Here is a 17,061-nt window from a genome sequence, read left to right as displayed (position 1 = left end):
ACATGCAATTTTAGCTGACCGTGCTGGTATAATTTTAGCTGGTATAATTTACGATAGCAGGCGACACCTTGTCCGCTTTTACTGACTTAGTCGTGTGGTACTTGCGTGGAATTTTTATCATGTTGTGCATTTTTGTTTTTTTATTAGTTTTTGTTTTATTAGTTTATTAGTTTTTTATACTTTATTATTTTCATTTTTCAATTTTTTTTCTTCTCTTTTATTTTTCTTCCAATTTTTATCATCTTGCACAATTTACTTGAACGGGGGTGGGGGATATACGTTTATTTCGGATATGTCAGCTACTCGAGTGGAATTTTTACCATCTTGTGCATTTTTGCGATGTTGTATTGTGCTGTGCATTGTCGCTCCTCCTACAGCTTATTAAGCCAGAAGTATCCTAAACAAATCAATCAATCAATCAATTGTTGCTTACTGTGCAGGAACGTGGTGGCCTGGTCGTGCGTGGATTTCAGCCTCAGCAGTATCTGCTCACACATCAACGCCTGTGGACACAATGTCACGCTTATGACTCTTCAAACAAAAAGCAAAAAAATTTCTAAATTTCTGGTACCTGTGCTGCTGCTGAAAAGTTCTGTCCTTGTGCCCTTTACTGGTCATGCTCTACCTCGACGAAACTTCCGCACCGCCTCCTCAGCAGTTGAGTGTTGTTGGATGCCTTCTTTCCTCACACTTTCTTCACTCCTTCTGCGGGCCTTTAAGCGCGACAATTCCAGGCACAGCATCAGGATTCAATTGTCGAGTTCCTAACTTTTCATTACTGGGACATTTTCAGTTATACTGCAAAGAACCCTTAATGAACCCAAGCCCCCAATTTTCATGAATTTTTGCAAATTCAAAAATTTGCATATTTTAACGGCACGTTAGTCAAAACCAGAGAAATTTTTTTTAAAGATTTGACACCTCAAAAGCTATGTTGCAACTGCAAACTATATTTTCGAGCTGTTGCTCAGTTTACTAACAAGCATTTGAAAATACTTTGCTGCACGAGTATGCACAGTGCTGCCCCTATCAAATATGCTGCGGGCAATCTTCAGCTTATCAGCAAGCAAACCAACAGAGCCACAACAAATTCGTGTCCAGAACTGGCTAGATTTTGTGGCCCTGATTTTGTGCAAATTTGAAAAACTGGGGCTGCAGAACTAAAGGCTCTTACAGTAGCTGTCCGCTGCAAAATGCCTGTCAAATTTCTTCTGGAATCTTTGTGTTTTGTCTTGTGTGACATTTCTGTTGTTGACGGCTCACATCTCAGCTGAACTAAATGGTAAGAATGGTGGAAGCAAACGTCGCCGTTGTCAACGTTGCTGCAACGTCCGTAAGTGCAACAGAAACATGGCATGCTTTCGTTTTCCTATCGTCCCTGGCAGTTGCAGAACGTCATACTTATGTTCCGCTACAGGTTATGGCACAATAGGACGGTAAGTAAAATAAAAAACGATGAAAGATGAAAGTCACTGAAAAGGTTAGCCAGCTGTAGGACTCGAACTCACATCTTCTGGATTGCCAGTCCAGGGCTCTACCAATTGAGCTAAGCTAACACGCCTTCTCAGCGACTTTCCAAGGGTGCGTCATCTGAAGGGACAAACCAGTCACTCTCTCTCACTCATCCTCCTTTCACTCTTACATTTTTGCTCACTCATACACACATTCATACGACAGGGATCGACGCAAGTGGCAACTGTTGAACATGAGAGAACTGATGTTCTGAGACTGGAACAACATAGAAGGGACAATCACATACAAGGCCTCAAGTTGCCTAAGAAATTAACGATGAAAGATCATCGTTAGATCGAAAGATCGTTAATTTCTCAGGCTTTTGAGGCTTTGTGTGTATTTGTCCCTTCTATGTTGTTCCAGCCTCAGAACATCAGTTCTCTCATGTGCAAAATAAAAAACTTCATTTCAGCAATAACATGCGCTGCAAAACTTTCCATTTGATGCAGGGACGAGCTAAGCTAACTAACCATGATCGCAATGAGAAAACCTTGAACTGTTTACCTGACACGAACAATCAAAATATGGCAGTCCTCAAAAAAAGTCGCCAGAAAGTCGTTAGAAAGCAGATGCCAGCGTAGTGTAGTGGTTAGCATACTCAACTGGCAACAATTGATAGGCGCGTGTTTCAATTCCCGCTGCTGTCTGGGTTTTTCAGTGACTGCCATATTTCAATTCTACATGTTCTTGGGCTTGTGTTGTGTTGTGTTCCTTTGTGTTTGTGTTTGCTCAGCCTCAGTGTGGTTTACCCGACAGTACACCGTTACAGACGTGAACGCTTTATTTCTCCCCTAACTATACAGACGTGTGATTCTCTATCTTTTTTTTTATCTTGCCCACTTTCTCCTTCTCAGTGATGATCGCTCTTGTAATACCTGAGGCCGCAGTAGCCACAGGCATGGTTGCCTGGCTTGTCCTGTTGAAGAAACAAAGAAATGTTGAGACACACAAGAGGAAGCAATCCTGAAAGAACAGCATTTCGCTGATGAGCACAGTGGTCTTCGTCCATCCGCGCTTCGCTCGGTCACATTTTGGGAACATCTTCCACAACAGCGGTCACACGCACGGATTTCCTTACACCCCCACCCCCCGGCATTTTTGCAACACCCCCCCTGAAATTTCTCAGGTGACCCCACACAGCTCAGCCACCAACACACATTCTGGTAGAGGGTCCGGCGCGGCGAATTACATCCCGTACTGTCAAACTTGGGCTGTAGGACCAAGATGATCGTACCATGCATTTGTCCAAAATCATTTATAAAGCGACTGTTCAATGCACATATCGCGTGCATATACAAGCAAAAATACGTGCGGGCACGCAGACTCAATGTGGATCATCAATAGAGCCTGAAGTTTTACGGTTTTACCCGATTCTTCCCCGAATCTGCACCCCTGAATTGAAGGTTGCCTCTTTAGGGTGAAACCTGATTTTTACCCGGCAAATTGCCCTCACTGGGATGTCTGTAGGAATGCACTAACTTACTTGTTTGGTAGAAAAATGCAGTTACATCACAGTTTGTACCAAACCGCTACAGTTAGTTTGAATAACTGAGCCCGATTTCTCCCCGAATTTAGCGGACTGGAAGTTTTTTCACCCGAATTTGCACGAATTTAGTGCACACGTTTATTTACCCGATTTTTACCCCCCGAATGTAGAAAAAATATTTCCCGAAAGCTTCAGGCTCTAATCATCAAGAACCATTTGCGCCCAACTCAATCAAGCGAGGTATTCTGCTTTCTTCGTCTAAGGTTTTCACCGTTGGTCGGCGAGTGCTGTGATGAAGGTATCAAATGCTTTTCCCCTCTTTGGCAAGTGGCCAGCGCTCGAACGTGAGCGCACGCGTTTGGGGTGCAAAGAGGGCTGCACGAACGAAGCAAAAAAAGAAAAATGCATCTGGATTGTTCTTCGCACCCCCCCCCCCCTTGAAAGCTCGGCACCCCCTCAGCAGTGAATTACTGGGAAAATCACTGGTCACACGTGGTCGCTTACGCTCCGCGCCTGGTTGTGCTCAACCAGAAAACCAGCGAAAAGGCACTCGGCATGTATGAGGAACACGTGTAGGTATTTCTTCTGTTTGGTGAACGCCATCGGAGGAGACGAAACTATCGTACGAGACTGGACTGACCATAGGACGATAGCGTGTCTTCTGGAGAAACACGGACACAATGAAACAGGTGATTTGACGCAACCTCGAGCCATGGATGGTCAACAGAAGTGAAAGAGCGCAGACAAGCCTGTGCACACAGACTCCGGTTCCAGCCCTCAATATGGATGGTCATGCCGCAAAAAACACGTGTTACGGGCTGTCCAATTCCTCAGGAATACGTTTGGGCAGCTTTTAAAGGAAGATGAGACAAGAAGAGCCCAAGGGCCCAATTTTTCTGGGAGATTGAAGGGCGCGTCGGTACGATCGGGAGACGGAACGAAATCCGGGAGAGTTGGCATGTATGTATTATACATAGGGTCTGACTTTTTAGGGTTAAACCCGTATCTGCCCGATATTTACCCCCCGAACGAAATCTGTAAAATTCGGGTTTAACCCGAATCTACCCGAAAATATCCGGGTCGTGTGGCACACTCATAAGCGTGCATTAAAATAAAGTTTGATAACGTTGCTAACCATTAGTTCCATGTTAAGACAAATTTTTATTAAACAAAAAAAAAATTACCCAAATACACCCGAATTCCTGACGACAGAATATGCCGTAACAGGATTTAACCCGAATTTTCAAATGAAAAATATCGCCCGACATTTACCCCCCGAATTTGGCCAAAAATAAAACCCGAAAAAGTCAGGCCCTGATTATACGCTGATAGAACTGTCTTTAAGCTACAAGATGGCACATTGCTTTTGTACCTCAAGTCACGCTGAAGCAATCGGCATGGATGTATGCCGCGACGATGTCGATAAAGACTGCCTCCTCTCTATCACGCCCTCCTCGCATCTGGTTCATACATTGCTAGGAAGCGCCCTCTATATCGTCTATCCAACTGTAGACAGACAATCGACCTGGTTCTTACTGTTCCCGTCGAGACAGCGTTCGAATTTTTTCCACTTTCTGGAACATCCGAAATGCTGGAACTACCTCCTCTCCCAGATTCGTGGAGAGGGGAGAAGAACATAGTTCAAATATTGTAGTAAAAAAACTACGAATAAAAGGCAGCCCCGGTTGTCTCGCGCATTGTCGAGGAGAGGTAAGCATCGGCTAACTGCCGGTCGTCTGCTCCTTACCAGATTGATGTACACCTTCGGGTGTCCCAGAGCACCATCCCCACCGTCACACCAGACGAGTCGTTCGTTCACCGCTTTGGGAGGGACTTCCTTGATCAAGTCGATCGCAAAGTTCTTGTTGATCTGCGAACGTCAAAGCGAAAGCTGCTCAACGGCCAAAAAATACTTCTCTCTTTTCCTCTGCTGCACAATGTAGCTTTGGTAAAATATAGAACTCATATCACAACCTGAACACTTCTTCATTTCAGTAGAGTTTCAATGAAGGCACTTTTCCCAAGCCTGTTGTTTCTTGCACCAAATCAGGGTGGTGTTGATAGTACAGTCAACCCTCGATATATGAACCTTCGATTTATGAATTCCCTCGTTTTATGAACCTCGATATTCGAATAATGAATAGAATTTCTGGGAACCAACTAGGAGTTGTCCAGCGTTTTTGCCCTCAATTTATGAACGGATCGTTCTCAGGTCAACAGAAACCTTCAAAGGGATTATTCCGCGTGGTCTTGTGAATGACGCCTGAACGGACAAAACTTTTTCCAGGTATGTATTTCACCCTCGGTTCTTAACCCCTGGAAATACGAACAACAAAGGGTTTCCCGGGGTCACACAAGGGGCGAGCAAGTGTTCCCGACCTCAATTCATCAATAAAGTGGCCGCTGTCACCCGGAGATTAATAAACGGAGGTTAAAAATCCCGGAGGAAATCCGAGACCAGTCGAGTGCGAATGTGCTGACATCTCTTCTTTAGAAGATTGACGCAGCGCAAGGCATGGTCCAAAGCAAAATTAAACAATTTAGTATTGCGTAATAAACAGAGTGTGAATGCACTAACAGCACAAGACATAGTTTAAAGCAAAATTACACAATATATAGCATTATAAACATAATCCCAACTCGGAAATACTGTTCCATTTGCTCGATAGTACTCACTTAACGGAATTTCCGATTTATGAATCCCTCGATTTATGTACGATATTTCGGGAAACCGAGGTCGTTCATAAATCGACGGTTGACTGTAGACCAACACCAACCACAAATCTCACCGACCTGCCACAGATTTCTCGTTCGCAATCTCACTGATTTAACTCGTTCCGTAAGTAATTATGGCCTGCGTGCAGGCTTAGAAAACCTGCAAGCATTTTGCATTTTCGGTGCGCTAATAGAATTTGTCCCAGTTTGTCTGACCTCAGAAACCCAGTGCTGAGAAATTGAGAGACTCGTTTTCACCAAGGACGTCGATATGTGCATTTTAAGCAGGGTGTCGAAACCGGAACTGAACCGTAACCGAAAACCGCAAAAAAAAACTTTATTTTTTTGCCGAACCGAACCGTAAAAATTTTTTCTCTCCCACTGAACGAACCGGAACTGAACCGAAAAAATATGATGCAGTAACCGGTTTGCCAGACGGTGGTGAGTCCACACACCACCACCTCCAAAAGGTTCGCGACATTCCTGTAAATTTTTGTGACTCGAGGTGTAAAAAAAAACATGTGCTACACGACAGTTACACTTTGCACTGTGGCCTCGGCTGCTTGCATTCATTCAGCGTCGCAGTGTGAAGGCAATGTAAATTTTAATAGTTCGCAGAGTGACATCCGCAAACAACAGAGACCTCTAGCGACTAACGGGAAAGAGGTTGGCGTGTGGACCAGACCCAGAGCATGAAGGAAGGAAGCACAGGAGCGGCGCCCTCTTTTCAACGGGGAGCAATGTGTTGGCCTGTGCATGGGACTTTGGGATATGCCTATTTACCTTGTGGCCGCTTTCTCCTCTTTTTTTTTTTTTTTATAGAAATTGGAGATAGGCTTTTGCAATGGAGTTCAATGGTATGCTAGCTGTACGCCATTTCCCAGCACTTTTCGGTGCAGTAAAAGATTATCTGCTGTGAACTGCATGGTTTTTGTACCTGTGAAGTGTAGATGCGAGGGAGTAAGAGGAAGAAACCGGTTCAAACCGTTATTTTGGTTGCGCTGAACCCGAACCGAACACCTTGAACCGGAACTTGAACCGAACCCCAAAAAGATAACGGCTTCGAGCCCTGATTTTAAACGACAACGAGTCTTTTACCTGTTTTGGTGTGTTGATGAACCGAGCCAGGCGGTAGTCATCCTTCTCCCAGTGCTGTAATCAAGAAACTCAAGATTCAGTTATTTGAGTAAAGTATTTTAGTAAAGATATTCCGGGTACACCATAATATAGCCATTGCAACAAAATAACAACCGCCTCTTCCGATGCCACTGCGACAGTGCCATTGCTAGACCACAAACATGCGAGACTTCCAAAATATCTTCACATTTTTCAAATGCAATGATGCATTTCTAAAGCAAGCAATATTGAATGTTGCACTCCCTGTTTGCACTCAACTTGCCTGTCCAGTGTGGGTTTCGGGATCTTTCGGGACCCAGTCTGAGGTTGACGAACCGCTAAGGCCCCTAGCCGGAAGCTGTCGCAAATTTCTAGTCAATTTTAACGTATTTCTCAAGGAATGTGCCATCCTCGACCTTTAGCAGATTTTCAACACAGAAATTAGCCCACACGTTCTCCGCCAAGCCAGCACTGGCATCGTGAAACCGAAACTGAAGCAAGACAATTTTTTAACAACGAACCAAGCAAATTTAGAAATTTAGAGCTATATAACTTGTGCTTTTGATTACTGTTTTGAAATACTCAATAACAAATTTATGCAAACTACAACTAATTATCACCGGCTAGCAGCGCAAAAGAAATTGGAAAACATGGCGGCTTCCATGTAAACCAGCCAGCGTTGTGTGCCGAGTGGAGCGGAGCCGTAAAGTTACTTTTTAGGTAATATTTCTGACGTGTTTCCTTAGGTTTACACGCTCAAGATGACACATAGCAATCTAGCTACGATGTTATTATTCAATTATGACATAATCTAAGTGGTGTTACCGCGACTCTCTAAGAAACAACTTTACCGGCGATGCTTGCCATACAGATGATTCTGTGCCAGCGAATTCCCAAATGGTACATTCAGCTTAAATTCACTTCATTCACTTCAATTCATTTTAAATCGCACAATGCCATATCACTTTCAGAACAGACATACACGCATGCATCCCTACAAAAAGTTTGTTGGGTATCAAATATTTTGAGTCCTGCTATATGCTGATTTTCTACACTTTAGAAAGTACAGAGTAAAGATAAACGGGGTAGCGACCCATAAAAATTCACCCGTACAGACGTGCGCTGCTCAGCAACTACTCAATGCAGCTGGAGCATTGTACTCTCTGCACATAAAGCTCTAAAGATGAATCAATCCTGCTCAATTTCACTCTAAAATGTACCAGGAATCACGTCCAGTGCCGTATATGCAGACAACACAATGCTCAACCCGCAGTTGCCGATATCACGTATAACAAGAACGCTTTGCACAAAGATGGTATTTGGTGTGTATAACAGTCCCTGATTTAAAATTGATTTAAAAAAAACTATAAGGAAAAGCTCAAGGTGTAGCGTACGAATTTCTATCGCAAAAATGGTGGTATGTAGCAGACGACATTATAGTTTAGGTGCTCGTATCAAATTAATTCATGGTGCTCGCCATCGGGGATTCGAAAGCATTCCAAACGCCCAGGTTCGTTGTAAGAAATCAAGAGATTACACTGACTTAACTCAGCATAAAAAACTGATGAAATCAGTTTAATCAAACGTTCCGTTTCCAGTGCCGTGCTTGAGACAGCACCAGTTTTGATATGCATCGTCTATCTGAGTCCCGGAACATTCTGCATTAGTTGATCAGCTAGAAATAATCCACGACTGTGCCACTGAATCCGCATTGAATCGAACAGCAAGCAGCTCAACAGTGAATGTCTTGAGATCCATTATCACTATGTAACACAGCAGACTTTATGCAGGGTGGTCCATAAATAACGTGGGCAACGGAGAGACATGCGGTCAGGGGATTTTTTTTCTGCGAGGAACATTTGCCACATATTGATACCATTTTTATTTCATTTCAATCGATGGCAATTTAATTTCTTGAATTGAACTCAGAAATATCCCAAGTCAACCTAACATTTTATTTGCGGAAATGGGTTTGTCGTGGTCATTTTACTCAGTATAGCACCTGTAACGCAACAATTGCTAAAATTGAATTCAAATAAATTGCTGAGGGGAGAGGATTGGGATTCTAACCTTCTCCCCCTCGTATGACGTGTCAATGTAACCTCCTTTCATCTCACTTTGGCGCTCAAACTAGAGCAGACAAAAAAGAAATGGAGCCAAGGACTCATTTCCGTGGATATTCGGCAGTTTATTTCAATTCAATTTCAGCAACTGTCTTTGCATTACGGGTGCTATACTGGGTAAAATGACCATGGGGAACCCATTTCCGCAGAGAAAACGTTCAGGAAATTAAATTTCCATCAATTAAAACAAAATAAAAAAATGGTACCAATATGAGGCAAATGTTACTGGCAGAAAAAAAAAATCCCTTGACCGCAAAGTGAATAACATAAGTATTTAAAGAGATTGAAACATTCAAATAATATATTTTGCTAAAAAACAAGCTTTCGGATCACACCTGATGAGTGACGGACTCCGTCCGAAAGCTTGTTTTTTGGTAAAATTTATTATTTAAATGTTTCAATCACTTTAGATACTTATCCTACCTACGTTATTTACTATGAATTTCTAATATATTTGGTGGACAACCCTGTAGTCACAGAGCACCTTCTTTGCTGGAGGAATCGTACACTTAATCTCGTATTGATCATCGAAACAAGATAGCTATCCCACATCGCAAGACCAATGCATCCTTAAAGTTATTTGCCTTGATGTTACTAATACATACGTAAATAAATCGAGTCATTTTTTTCCAAACTATACCGGGTGTCTCAGTTAAATCCCCGGGCTAAATAATTCGCAAACCGGTGCACCAATCGAATAACTTTCTTTTTTACAAGTATCTGTCCAATACCGCCTACAAGATGTGCACCGCGTGAATGAGCGGGAGGCGCTCATTATTTAAATAAAAATTCAAATGAGTTTCGTGAAAAAAGCATTCCGGCATGGCCATCGGCATTAAAATGGGTACTACCCCTTTTGGGACCTTCAGTGGACACTTTTTAGAGAAAAATCTGCCACCGAAGCAGGTCATTTGTTGCAGTAATTAATTGGTTTGGGTTTAGGTACGTATTTTTGTTGCGGCTGGTTGCGGCGAATTGCAAAAGGATGTAATTCATTGGTGTAAGGACGTAATTCATTGGTGGACATGGGAGTGAAAGAGCGTCCTTTAGCGCTTCACCGCGACCAGCCGCGACAAAAATATGTAAACCGAAACCAATTAATTACTACAACAAATGACCTGCTTCGGTGGCAGATTTTTCGGTAAAAGGTATCCACTGAAGGTCACAGAAGGGGTAGTACCCATTTTTATGCCGACAGCGCCCTGCTTTAGAAGTTAGCTTTTTTCACGAAACTCATTTGAATTTTTATTTAAATAATGAGCGCCTCCCGCTCATTCACACGGTGCACATCTTGTAGGCGGTATCGGACAGATTCCTGTAAAAAAGAAAGTTATTCGATTCGTGCACCTGTTCACAAATTATTTAGCCCGGGGATTTAACTGAGACACCCGGTATATTTCCAATCGTGATACACGTGCAGGTACCAGACGATGCTGCAGGTACCGCTACTTCGCACCGCGATGCTGGCCCGCAGTATGGCTGCCACCCTCGGCAGCAGTCCGCAGCGAGCTTTCAGCATCCTGGCTCGCTCCACAATCTGGCGTCAGGCAGAAGCCCCAAGCACTGCGGCGTCCAACCCCTTCTCGTTGAGCGCCGTAAGGACCTTCAAGGACGTCGATGTCCTGAGCAAGCGCTGCAAGGACTGCTACTTCAAGAAGATGGACGACCGATGGTACACGCTGTGCAAGACCCACGGGAGGCACAAGCAGAGGCAGAGGATGCCAGACGACAGGCACTTCTGGATTGTCACGCATCGAACGAGGGGGCCCCGCAAGAATTTCTAGTTTATTTTCGTCTGGAGTGTATTTTGCTGACTTTGAATAAATGTTGTTAGATGGAGGTCGTATAGGTAGATTAGCACCACAGTGCAGCAGGGGCCATATGCGTGATGCCGTTGAGGCGGACTCGTGCGGTCTAACTGACGTTCGCTTCCGCAGAGAGTTGGCTGCACCTTCGCAAAATTGTTTTCTTCCCTTTGCTTTCCTCCCGCGATTTAAGCATACATTGAGAAGTTACCCGTCAAAAAGAAACTCGTTACGAGTTAAGTTACCATGTGAAAAATGTAACTAAGTTAAAAGTTCTTCAGCCTGAAATGTAACTCGCAGTTACTGAGTTACTTAAAAAAAAAAGAACGAGTTACTTCCAAGCAGAGGTGTGCAAATGCCCTCACCTCAATTTTCATCCCGGATGTTTTCCCTCACCTCACCTCATTTTGGGGGGATTTCGTTCCTCACCTCACCCCAACGTCCTTTTAAAATTATTTACCTCACCTCACCTCATTTTTGGGGGATTTTGTTCCTCACCTCACCTCAACGTCCTTTTAAAATTATTTTCCTCACCTCACTTCACCTCAGTTTGTTTCTGAAAAATTTTCCTCACCTCACCTCAACCTGCTTAAAGAAGCGAATTAAAAATAACTTTGAACTTAAGTTACTTTGGCAAAGTTGCCTGAGAAAGGAACGAGTTCCTCTGAAAGTTACCGTGGCGCAAAAGTACCGAGTTAAGTTACAAGCTACCAGAAAAAAGGAACTTATTTACGGTAACGAGTTACCTCGAACTCTGGATTTAAGGAAGTAATGTAATCGACGCCAGCGTACAGAACATGCTTGCAAACGACAAAGCCATTATATTCATTCGCAGGGATTCGGAAAACTGCAGTAAGCCTGTCAAATTTTTTGGTTGCAATCAATTCCCCGACTGTTACTGTAGGAAATGACATCATTTTGGTCCAAATGTCGCGGGCGGGCGTTCCGAGAGAAGCAATTTTGTTGCATCTCCCATACGCTCCCAGGTATTGAAAATTTCACAAACTATAATTTGCCAAAAATCAGTGGATTATGTGAGGCATTCAAAAATACGTCGTTCCGTAAATAAGCTTGAGGGGAACACGCCTGTACCTGTCTCGTGTCGAAATCTAGCGAGGTGTAGCAGAATTGTGCGAACAAAAATTTCCCATGGACTTCTTAAGAAGTGAGTTTAGAGCATTTTAGAACAGGGGCGAACATGAAGTGAATGGTTACGGGCACATCCAGAACCTGGGTTTGGGGTGTGCGGTTTCTGGGGAGTTAAGAGGGAGAAATCCCATGTATGAACTGACGCTTTGGGGGGCAGTCCCCTCTCCCAGCATCATCCACTCACAGGACGTGTACAGCTGTCATCAACCTTAACGATAACACCGGAAAAAATATGATCTCGTTCCCGAGCGCGATTACAGCATCCTTTGGGGCCATAAGGAAATCTTAATTCAACAAAATAATTGTATTAGTTTAATGCAAGGGTTTCGTTCACTTAACCTTCCCTCAGTGCCCCAGGGTGTCTGCTATCGCGTTCTGAAATGAGACCGAATGTTTTCCAGCGTTGTTATTAAGGTTCACTGGAGCTGTACCAGATGAGGAAATATAGTCGTCCTCGCTTTGTTTCAAGCCCTCTCTCGCGCTGTTTTCGGCCTTACCTGTACAGCTTCGGATCCATTCAAATATATTCAGTTTTGAACAAACACTGATCTGAAATTGAAATATGCATTTCCATACTCAGTTTGGGAATTCAACTGAATGCACAATTACTCGCTTCCGTGTCCAAAAAATTTGATTATGTGCACAGCACTAGAAGATATATTCAATATTTTCTAGATATATAATTTCACAGTACAAATTTTATGTGCTTGTCAATTAGGTAAGAGTTCCACGCGGATGTAGGAATTTTCCACCTGCATTGAGTAACCGGTGAGCATGGCGCGCTGGCACCAGTAAACTTTTATAGGTGGCTACTCTGTATTTCTCAAGACGCCATGAAATGTGGAAAACAGGAACTTTATTCTCTGCCGCTCTTGATTGCATAGCACAAATAAATATACCCTCTGACAAGTTGCACAACACTAGCACAATCGTCAAGCAACGATAACAGATACGAAAAGTCTGCGAAAGAAAGAAAGAAGAAAAGGAATTCAGGTCATAACACAGATTTAACACGCACACCTTATGTACAGCTTGGCAAAGACTAGGAGAGCCTTGTATCACGAGTGAGGGACCGTATATAATTGTGCGCACCCATACACAAATGCATGAATGTACAGCTCGCATCAGAGTTAAGTTGAATGCCATTCCGGCCTGCGCGCCCTGGTGGTGCTTAGTAGAAATGATGGGGGTGGGTGTCTTGGTCATCTATTTACAGTTAGCGCTGCTTTCTGCTAGGCACTGCCAGGGTGTCTCTCTTCCCGCATCCTGGGATGCAGCGGCGTTCAACTTAACTTTGACGCGAGCTGTACTACCTGGAAAAGCACCCCATCGTGTAGGTAATTATGTACAAGATATATTTACATGGTTGAGTGGAAACTGTGAAACTTTGAGCAAAGCATGGGTTTTTAAGATTTCACACTGACATAATAGTGGGCACGACCCAATATGAGGGTCAACGTTTCTTTCATTTTTTTTATTCCACTATCAGTTGTGTAAATTCGTAGGAACGATACAACACACGTATAATATAGTGTTCTGAAGCAGTGTCCCTTACCGCAAGTTCATACCAGACAGGGATGACAAACATTAAGTTGTGCACGTTGCTTGTCGTTTAACAAGTGAAGAGCGAAAATGAAAAAAAGAACCAATCATGACAGAGCTATCAACAACACGGTCGGCAACTTCCCTTATTGAAGTAATTCCGCAACTCCCTTATCCTTAACCTATCCTTGCTTTGAAGTAGCACCCATTCTGTGACGGTATCAGTTTCTCATAATCAACAAATGAGAATGACACATCCCCTTTGCACGCGCTGAGCAGAAATCTACACGTTGATATGTCCCCATCTCATACCTGTTCGCACACTTTGCACACACAGACTTTTCTCACGCTACCCCTGTGTGTGTGCAGATGCACATTTCCCCATTTCCTCCCTTCATAAGCTATTGCAGAGTGCTCACAAACCGGCTCAAGTGAAAGGCATTCCCCCTTCCCAAAGCCTCCTGTGAGAAAGGGATGTCCCACGTGCATCCTTTCCCAATTTCCCTCACTATCCCTATGCAGACGCTCCCTAGCTTTCCTGCCTTCCCCACAAAGTTGTTACCCACAACAGTCAACCCTTGTACTGCAGATCCATCTGCTGTTGAGCTGGTTGCCAGCCCAACCGAGGCCCATTCGTCACGCAGCACCTTTATCCCAAAACTTCCCCAAAACACAATAACGCATCATCACCTTTCGTGTCCTCCTTCTCGCTTATCTAACTGTTCAATCTCTGTTCAATCAAAAACACGCTCGCATACACCTCCTACATGATCATAGGTAAAGTGGTCCAATCCCACTCCCTCCCACTGAAAGACCTGGCACTGTCAGCCTCTGCGGGATCAAATTCCCTAACTGACATATATCTTATCTACAGCAATTTTTCAAACTATATGACGAGAGTTGTCCCTATCTCTCCTGTGCCGAGTTGACCTTGAGGATGGACACTCCGGCGGAACCGGTCAGTGCATCTGGCTCCGTGACGTAGCTGTCCGTCGCAGATGCGCCGTCTGCGACGGTGCCTATGTAGGACAGCGCGCCGTCCTCCTGCTGTTGGACTGTCAGGAAAAACTGGTCTTGTTCGGGCAAGAGTGACGGATCCAAGTCCGACGGTGGAACCTGACGGGCAGAAGACACGTTACCGGGTTGCGGAGTTTGCAGTATTGAAACTAAAGATATGTTGTAACCAAAAGGATGACACTGAAGTGTATCGGAAAATATTGGGCAAATATTTTAAGCAGGACTTCAGGTTTGAGACTGTTAAGCCCCCGACTTTTCCGCGATTCCGCAAATTTAGGGTTTTATACGGAATTTCGTGGAACTATCCCTGCTGCAGAATATAATGAGAGAAGGGTCCGCCTGTGTTGTGGATGGTAGACTGGATTAGTGGGATGAACTGCATTGAGAGTTAGTCAACATGTTTCATGCAGCCTGCTTCGTACTTTTTTTCCTTTGTGAATTTCCTGTACTTTTTTTTAGAAACTGCACATATTTCCATCTGTTACTCACTCACTCTCAAAGTTGGGAGTACATTTACTGGAACATCCAGTGCCCTGAGTATAGTGTTGACCATGAGCTCACAGAAGAGTTGTAGACTTCAGTGAAAGAATACAGTGTAAAGTGGGCTTCACGTTCTAGTGTAATGAGGTGAAGCCGACTTGCAGAAAGGAGCTGTGCACCAAAAGAATGGCGGTGACAAGAAAGTGGGCTTCATCCTAACCCTTGGACGTAATGAGGAGAAGCTCACTTGCGGAATGGCAATAGCGATACCTCTCTTAAGTACTACAGTCAAACTCCTTTACAACGAAACTCAGGGGACAGAAAAAAAATTCGCAGTAAAGGTATTTCCGTTAAAAATGATGTCTATTATTGGACCTATAGGCTCCAGCGGGACCGCAAAAAAAAGTTGCTGTAGTGGTATTTTCGTTAAAAAGGTATTCGCTATAAAAGAGTTTGACTGTATTAGAAAAATATTCCAAAATTCTGAATACTGAAAAATAGGTTGTGAATAGCATTCGAATAGCATCATACATTTGTTCCACATTCAAAATTTTGAATATTCCCACAGCTCTAAACCGTGCTTTATCAAACTGAAAATCTGCATCGCTCAACTAGCAGCTATACAATGAAAATTTGCTTGACGGCACTTGACACTGGGAACAACCAAGTAATCCAGTGCTTCCCAAAATGCTTCACTAAAATGCTTCACCAGTGCTTCATTAAAATAAAGTTGTTGCTATTGATGCTGAGGTGTAATTTGATCATTAATAGAGCCTGAAGTTTTAGTGTTTAACCCAATTCTTTCCCTGAATTGAAGGTTGCCTCTTCAGGCAACCTAGGTAGCCAGCAAGCAGGGAGAGCGTTTCCTTTTCACTAACGACAGCTTGTCTGTGAGACCTCGGGATGCACTACAGCGAGCTTTTTTGTAACGCAGAGAATGCTGTAAGCACATCATTTCTAGAGCCTGAAGTTTTCGGGAAATATTTTTTCCTACATTCAGGGGGTAAAAATCGGGTAAATAAATGTGTGCACTAAATTCATGCAAAAAACTTCCAGTACGCTAAATTCGGGGAGAAATTGGGCTCAGTTATTCAAACTAATGTAGCGGTTTGGTACAAACGGTGATGTAACTGCATTTTTCTGCCAAACAAGTAAGTTAGTGCATTCCTACAGACATCCCAGTGAGCGGAATTTGCCGGGTAAAAATCGGGTTTCACCATAAAGAGTGAACCTTCAATTCAGGGTGCAAATTCGGGGAAGGATCGGGTAAAACCCTAAAACTTCAGGCTCTAATCATTTCCTTGACCCTTTGTTAAAGTTGCCATTTTGCGATCCCCCGCTGAATCTGTCATGACCCCCCTGGGAGTCGTGACCCACAGTAGAACACTGCGCGGGTCGCATTTTTAAGCCCAAGCTCCGCCTGAGCTCGGCCTTACCTCGATTTACCCGCCCTGGCCCGGCCCCCAAGCCCAGAGGATCCCAAGTTTCTCGGCCCGAGCCCGAAAAATTGATAGGATACCCGACCCGGCCCAGTGTATCAGGCTGTAAAATTTGCCCGTGGTTATCTAACAGAGCGGTAACACAGGCTCGAGAACAGCATAGCCCCGGCAATGTACAGGCCCAGGCCCGACCCAGGCCCATAATAGTAGTCAAACCTGAGCGCAGCCCAGGCCTGCAAAAGGGAGCTTTAACCGACCCCGTCCGGCCCGTGCCGGGTTTTCGGGGTAAGCCCGAGTCCGCGCAGTGCTCTAACCCACAGTTAGGGAAACTCTGAAGTAAGCTAACTGAAGTAACTAAAAGTAAGTGGTAGCAAACTTGTGACGAGCATGAGCCTGATGGGCCTCAGCTGCGGGTACCATACCTGTATGGTGATGGTGTGCGTTCCATCTCCGGCCGAGTAACTGGTGACACCTGGTGGCAGTTGTGTGACCGCGCTTCCACCTTCTTGCTGCTGTTGCAGTGCGCTGAGGCAGCTGTAGATGAGTTGTGCAGCGCTCAGGTTGCCTGGCAACAGGCCTTCCAACTGCTGCTGCAGTGAACCTGCACAACACAGCTACATGAAGCCATCAAGTATTGGCACGGATACACTTTAAATGAGCCCAAAAAGCCATTTAAA

General features: G+C 44.1%; 3 protein-coding genes across 4 annotated transcripts in view; 1 reads left to right on the top strand and 2 right to left on the bottom strand.

Moving 5' to 3' along the window:
- The window catches only part of LOC135378900 (F-box/LRR-repeat protein 7-like), a 42,143-nt gene extending 41,573 nt beyond the window's left edge, over window positions 1-570 (top strand). Inside the window, exon 3 of the mRNA XM_064612067.1 lies at window positions 441-570. Coding sequence (XP_064468137.1) covers window positions 441-560 — 120 coding nt within the window. The 3' untranslated portion in view covers window positions 561-570. The remainder of the gene's footprint in view (window positions 1-440) is intronic.
- A 1,705-nt stretch (window positions 571-2,275) lies between these two features.
- LOC135378899 (NADH dehydrogenase [ubiquinone] iron-sulfur protein 6, mitochondrial-like) lies at window positions 2,276-7,304 on the bottom strand. The gene is made up of 4 exons (XM_064612066.1): window positions 7,113-7,304; window positions 6,812-6,865; window positions 4,746-4,868; window positions 2,276-2,428 (listed from the first exon to the last, which is right to left on the bottom strand). The coding sequence occupies exons 1-4, from the start codon at window positions 7,236-7,238 to the stop codon at window positions 2,363-2,365; spliced, it is 369 nt and encodes a 122-aa protein (XP_064468136.1). The 5' UTR covers window positions 7,239-7,304; the 3' UTR covers window positions 2,276-2,362.
- A 6,049-nt stretch (window positions 7,305-13,353) lies between these two features.
- The window catches only part of LOC135378898 (zinc finger protein 142-like), a 32,897-nt gene continuing 29,189 nt past the window's right edge, over window positions 13,354-17,061 (bottom strand). For both annotated transcript variants that reach the window (XM_064612064.1, XM_064612065.1), the window contains exons 13-14: window positions 16,807-16,985; window positions 13,354-14,564 (exon numbers count right to left, since the gene is read on the bottom strand). In XM_064612064.1, the coding sequence (XP_064468134.1) occupies window positions 14,355-14,564; window positions 16,807-16,985 (389 nt within the window). In that variant the 3' untranslated portion in view covers window positions 13,354-14,354. The remainder of the gene's footprint in view (window positions 14,565-16,806; window positions 16,986-17,061) is intronic.

This window comes from Ornithodoros turicata, chromosome 1 (genome assembly GCF_037126465.1).
Source record: "Ornithodoros turicata isolate Travis chromosome 1, ASM3712646v1, whole genome shotgun sequence".
In the NCBI taxonomy this organism is placed as follows: Eukaryota; Metazoa; Arthropoda; class Arachnida; order Ixodida; family Argasidae; genus Ornithodoros; species Ornithodoros turicata.
The sequence above is the reverse complement of the archived record's forward strand: the minus strand, read 5'-3'. Positions and strand labels throughout refer to the sequence as shown.

Bases quoted from the DNA above. Each gene is read 5' to 3' on its own strand.
- LOC135378899 (XM_064612066.1), bottom strand. From the start codon at position 7,238: ATGGCACATTCCTTGAGAAATACGTTAAAATTGACTAGAAATTTGCGA. The intron at 6,866-7,112 runs GCAAGTTGAGTG...TCTTGATTACAG, and splicing joins CCGAAACCCACACTGGACAG to CACTGGGAGAAGGATGACTA. The intron at 4,869-6,811 runs GTAAAAGACTCG...TGACGTTCGCAG, and splicing joins TCATCAACACACCAAAACAG to ATCAACAAGAACTTTGCGAT.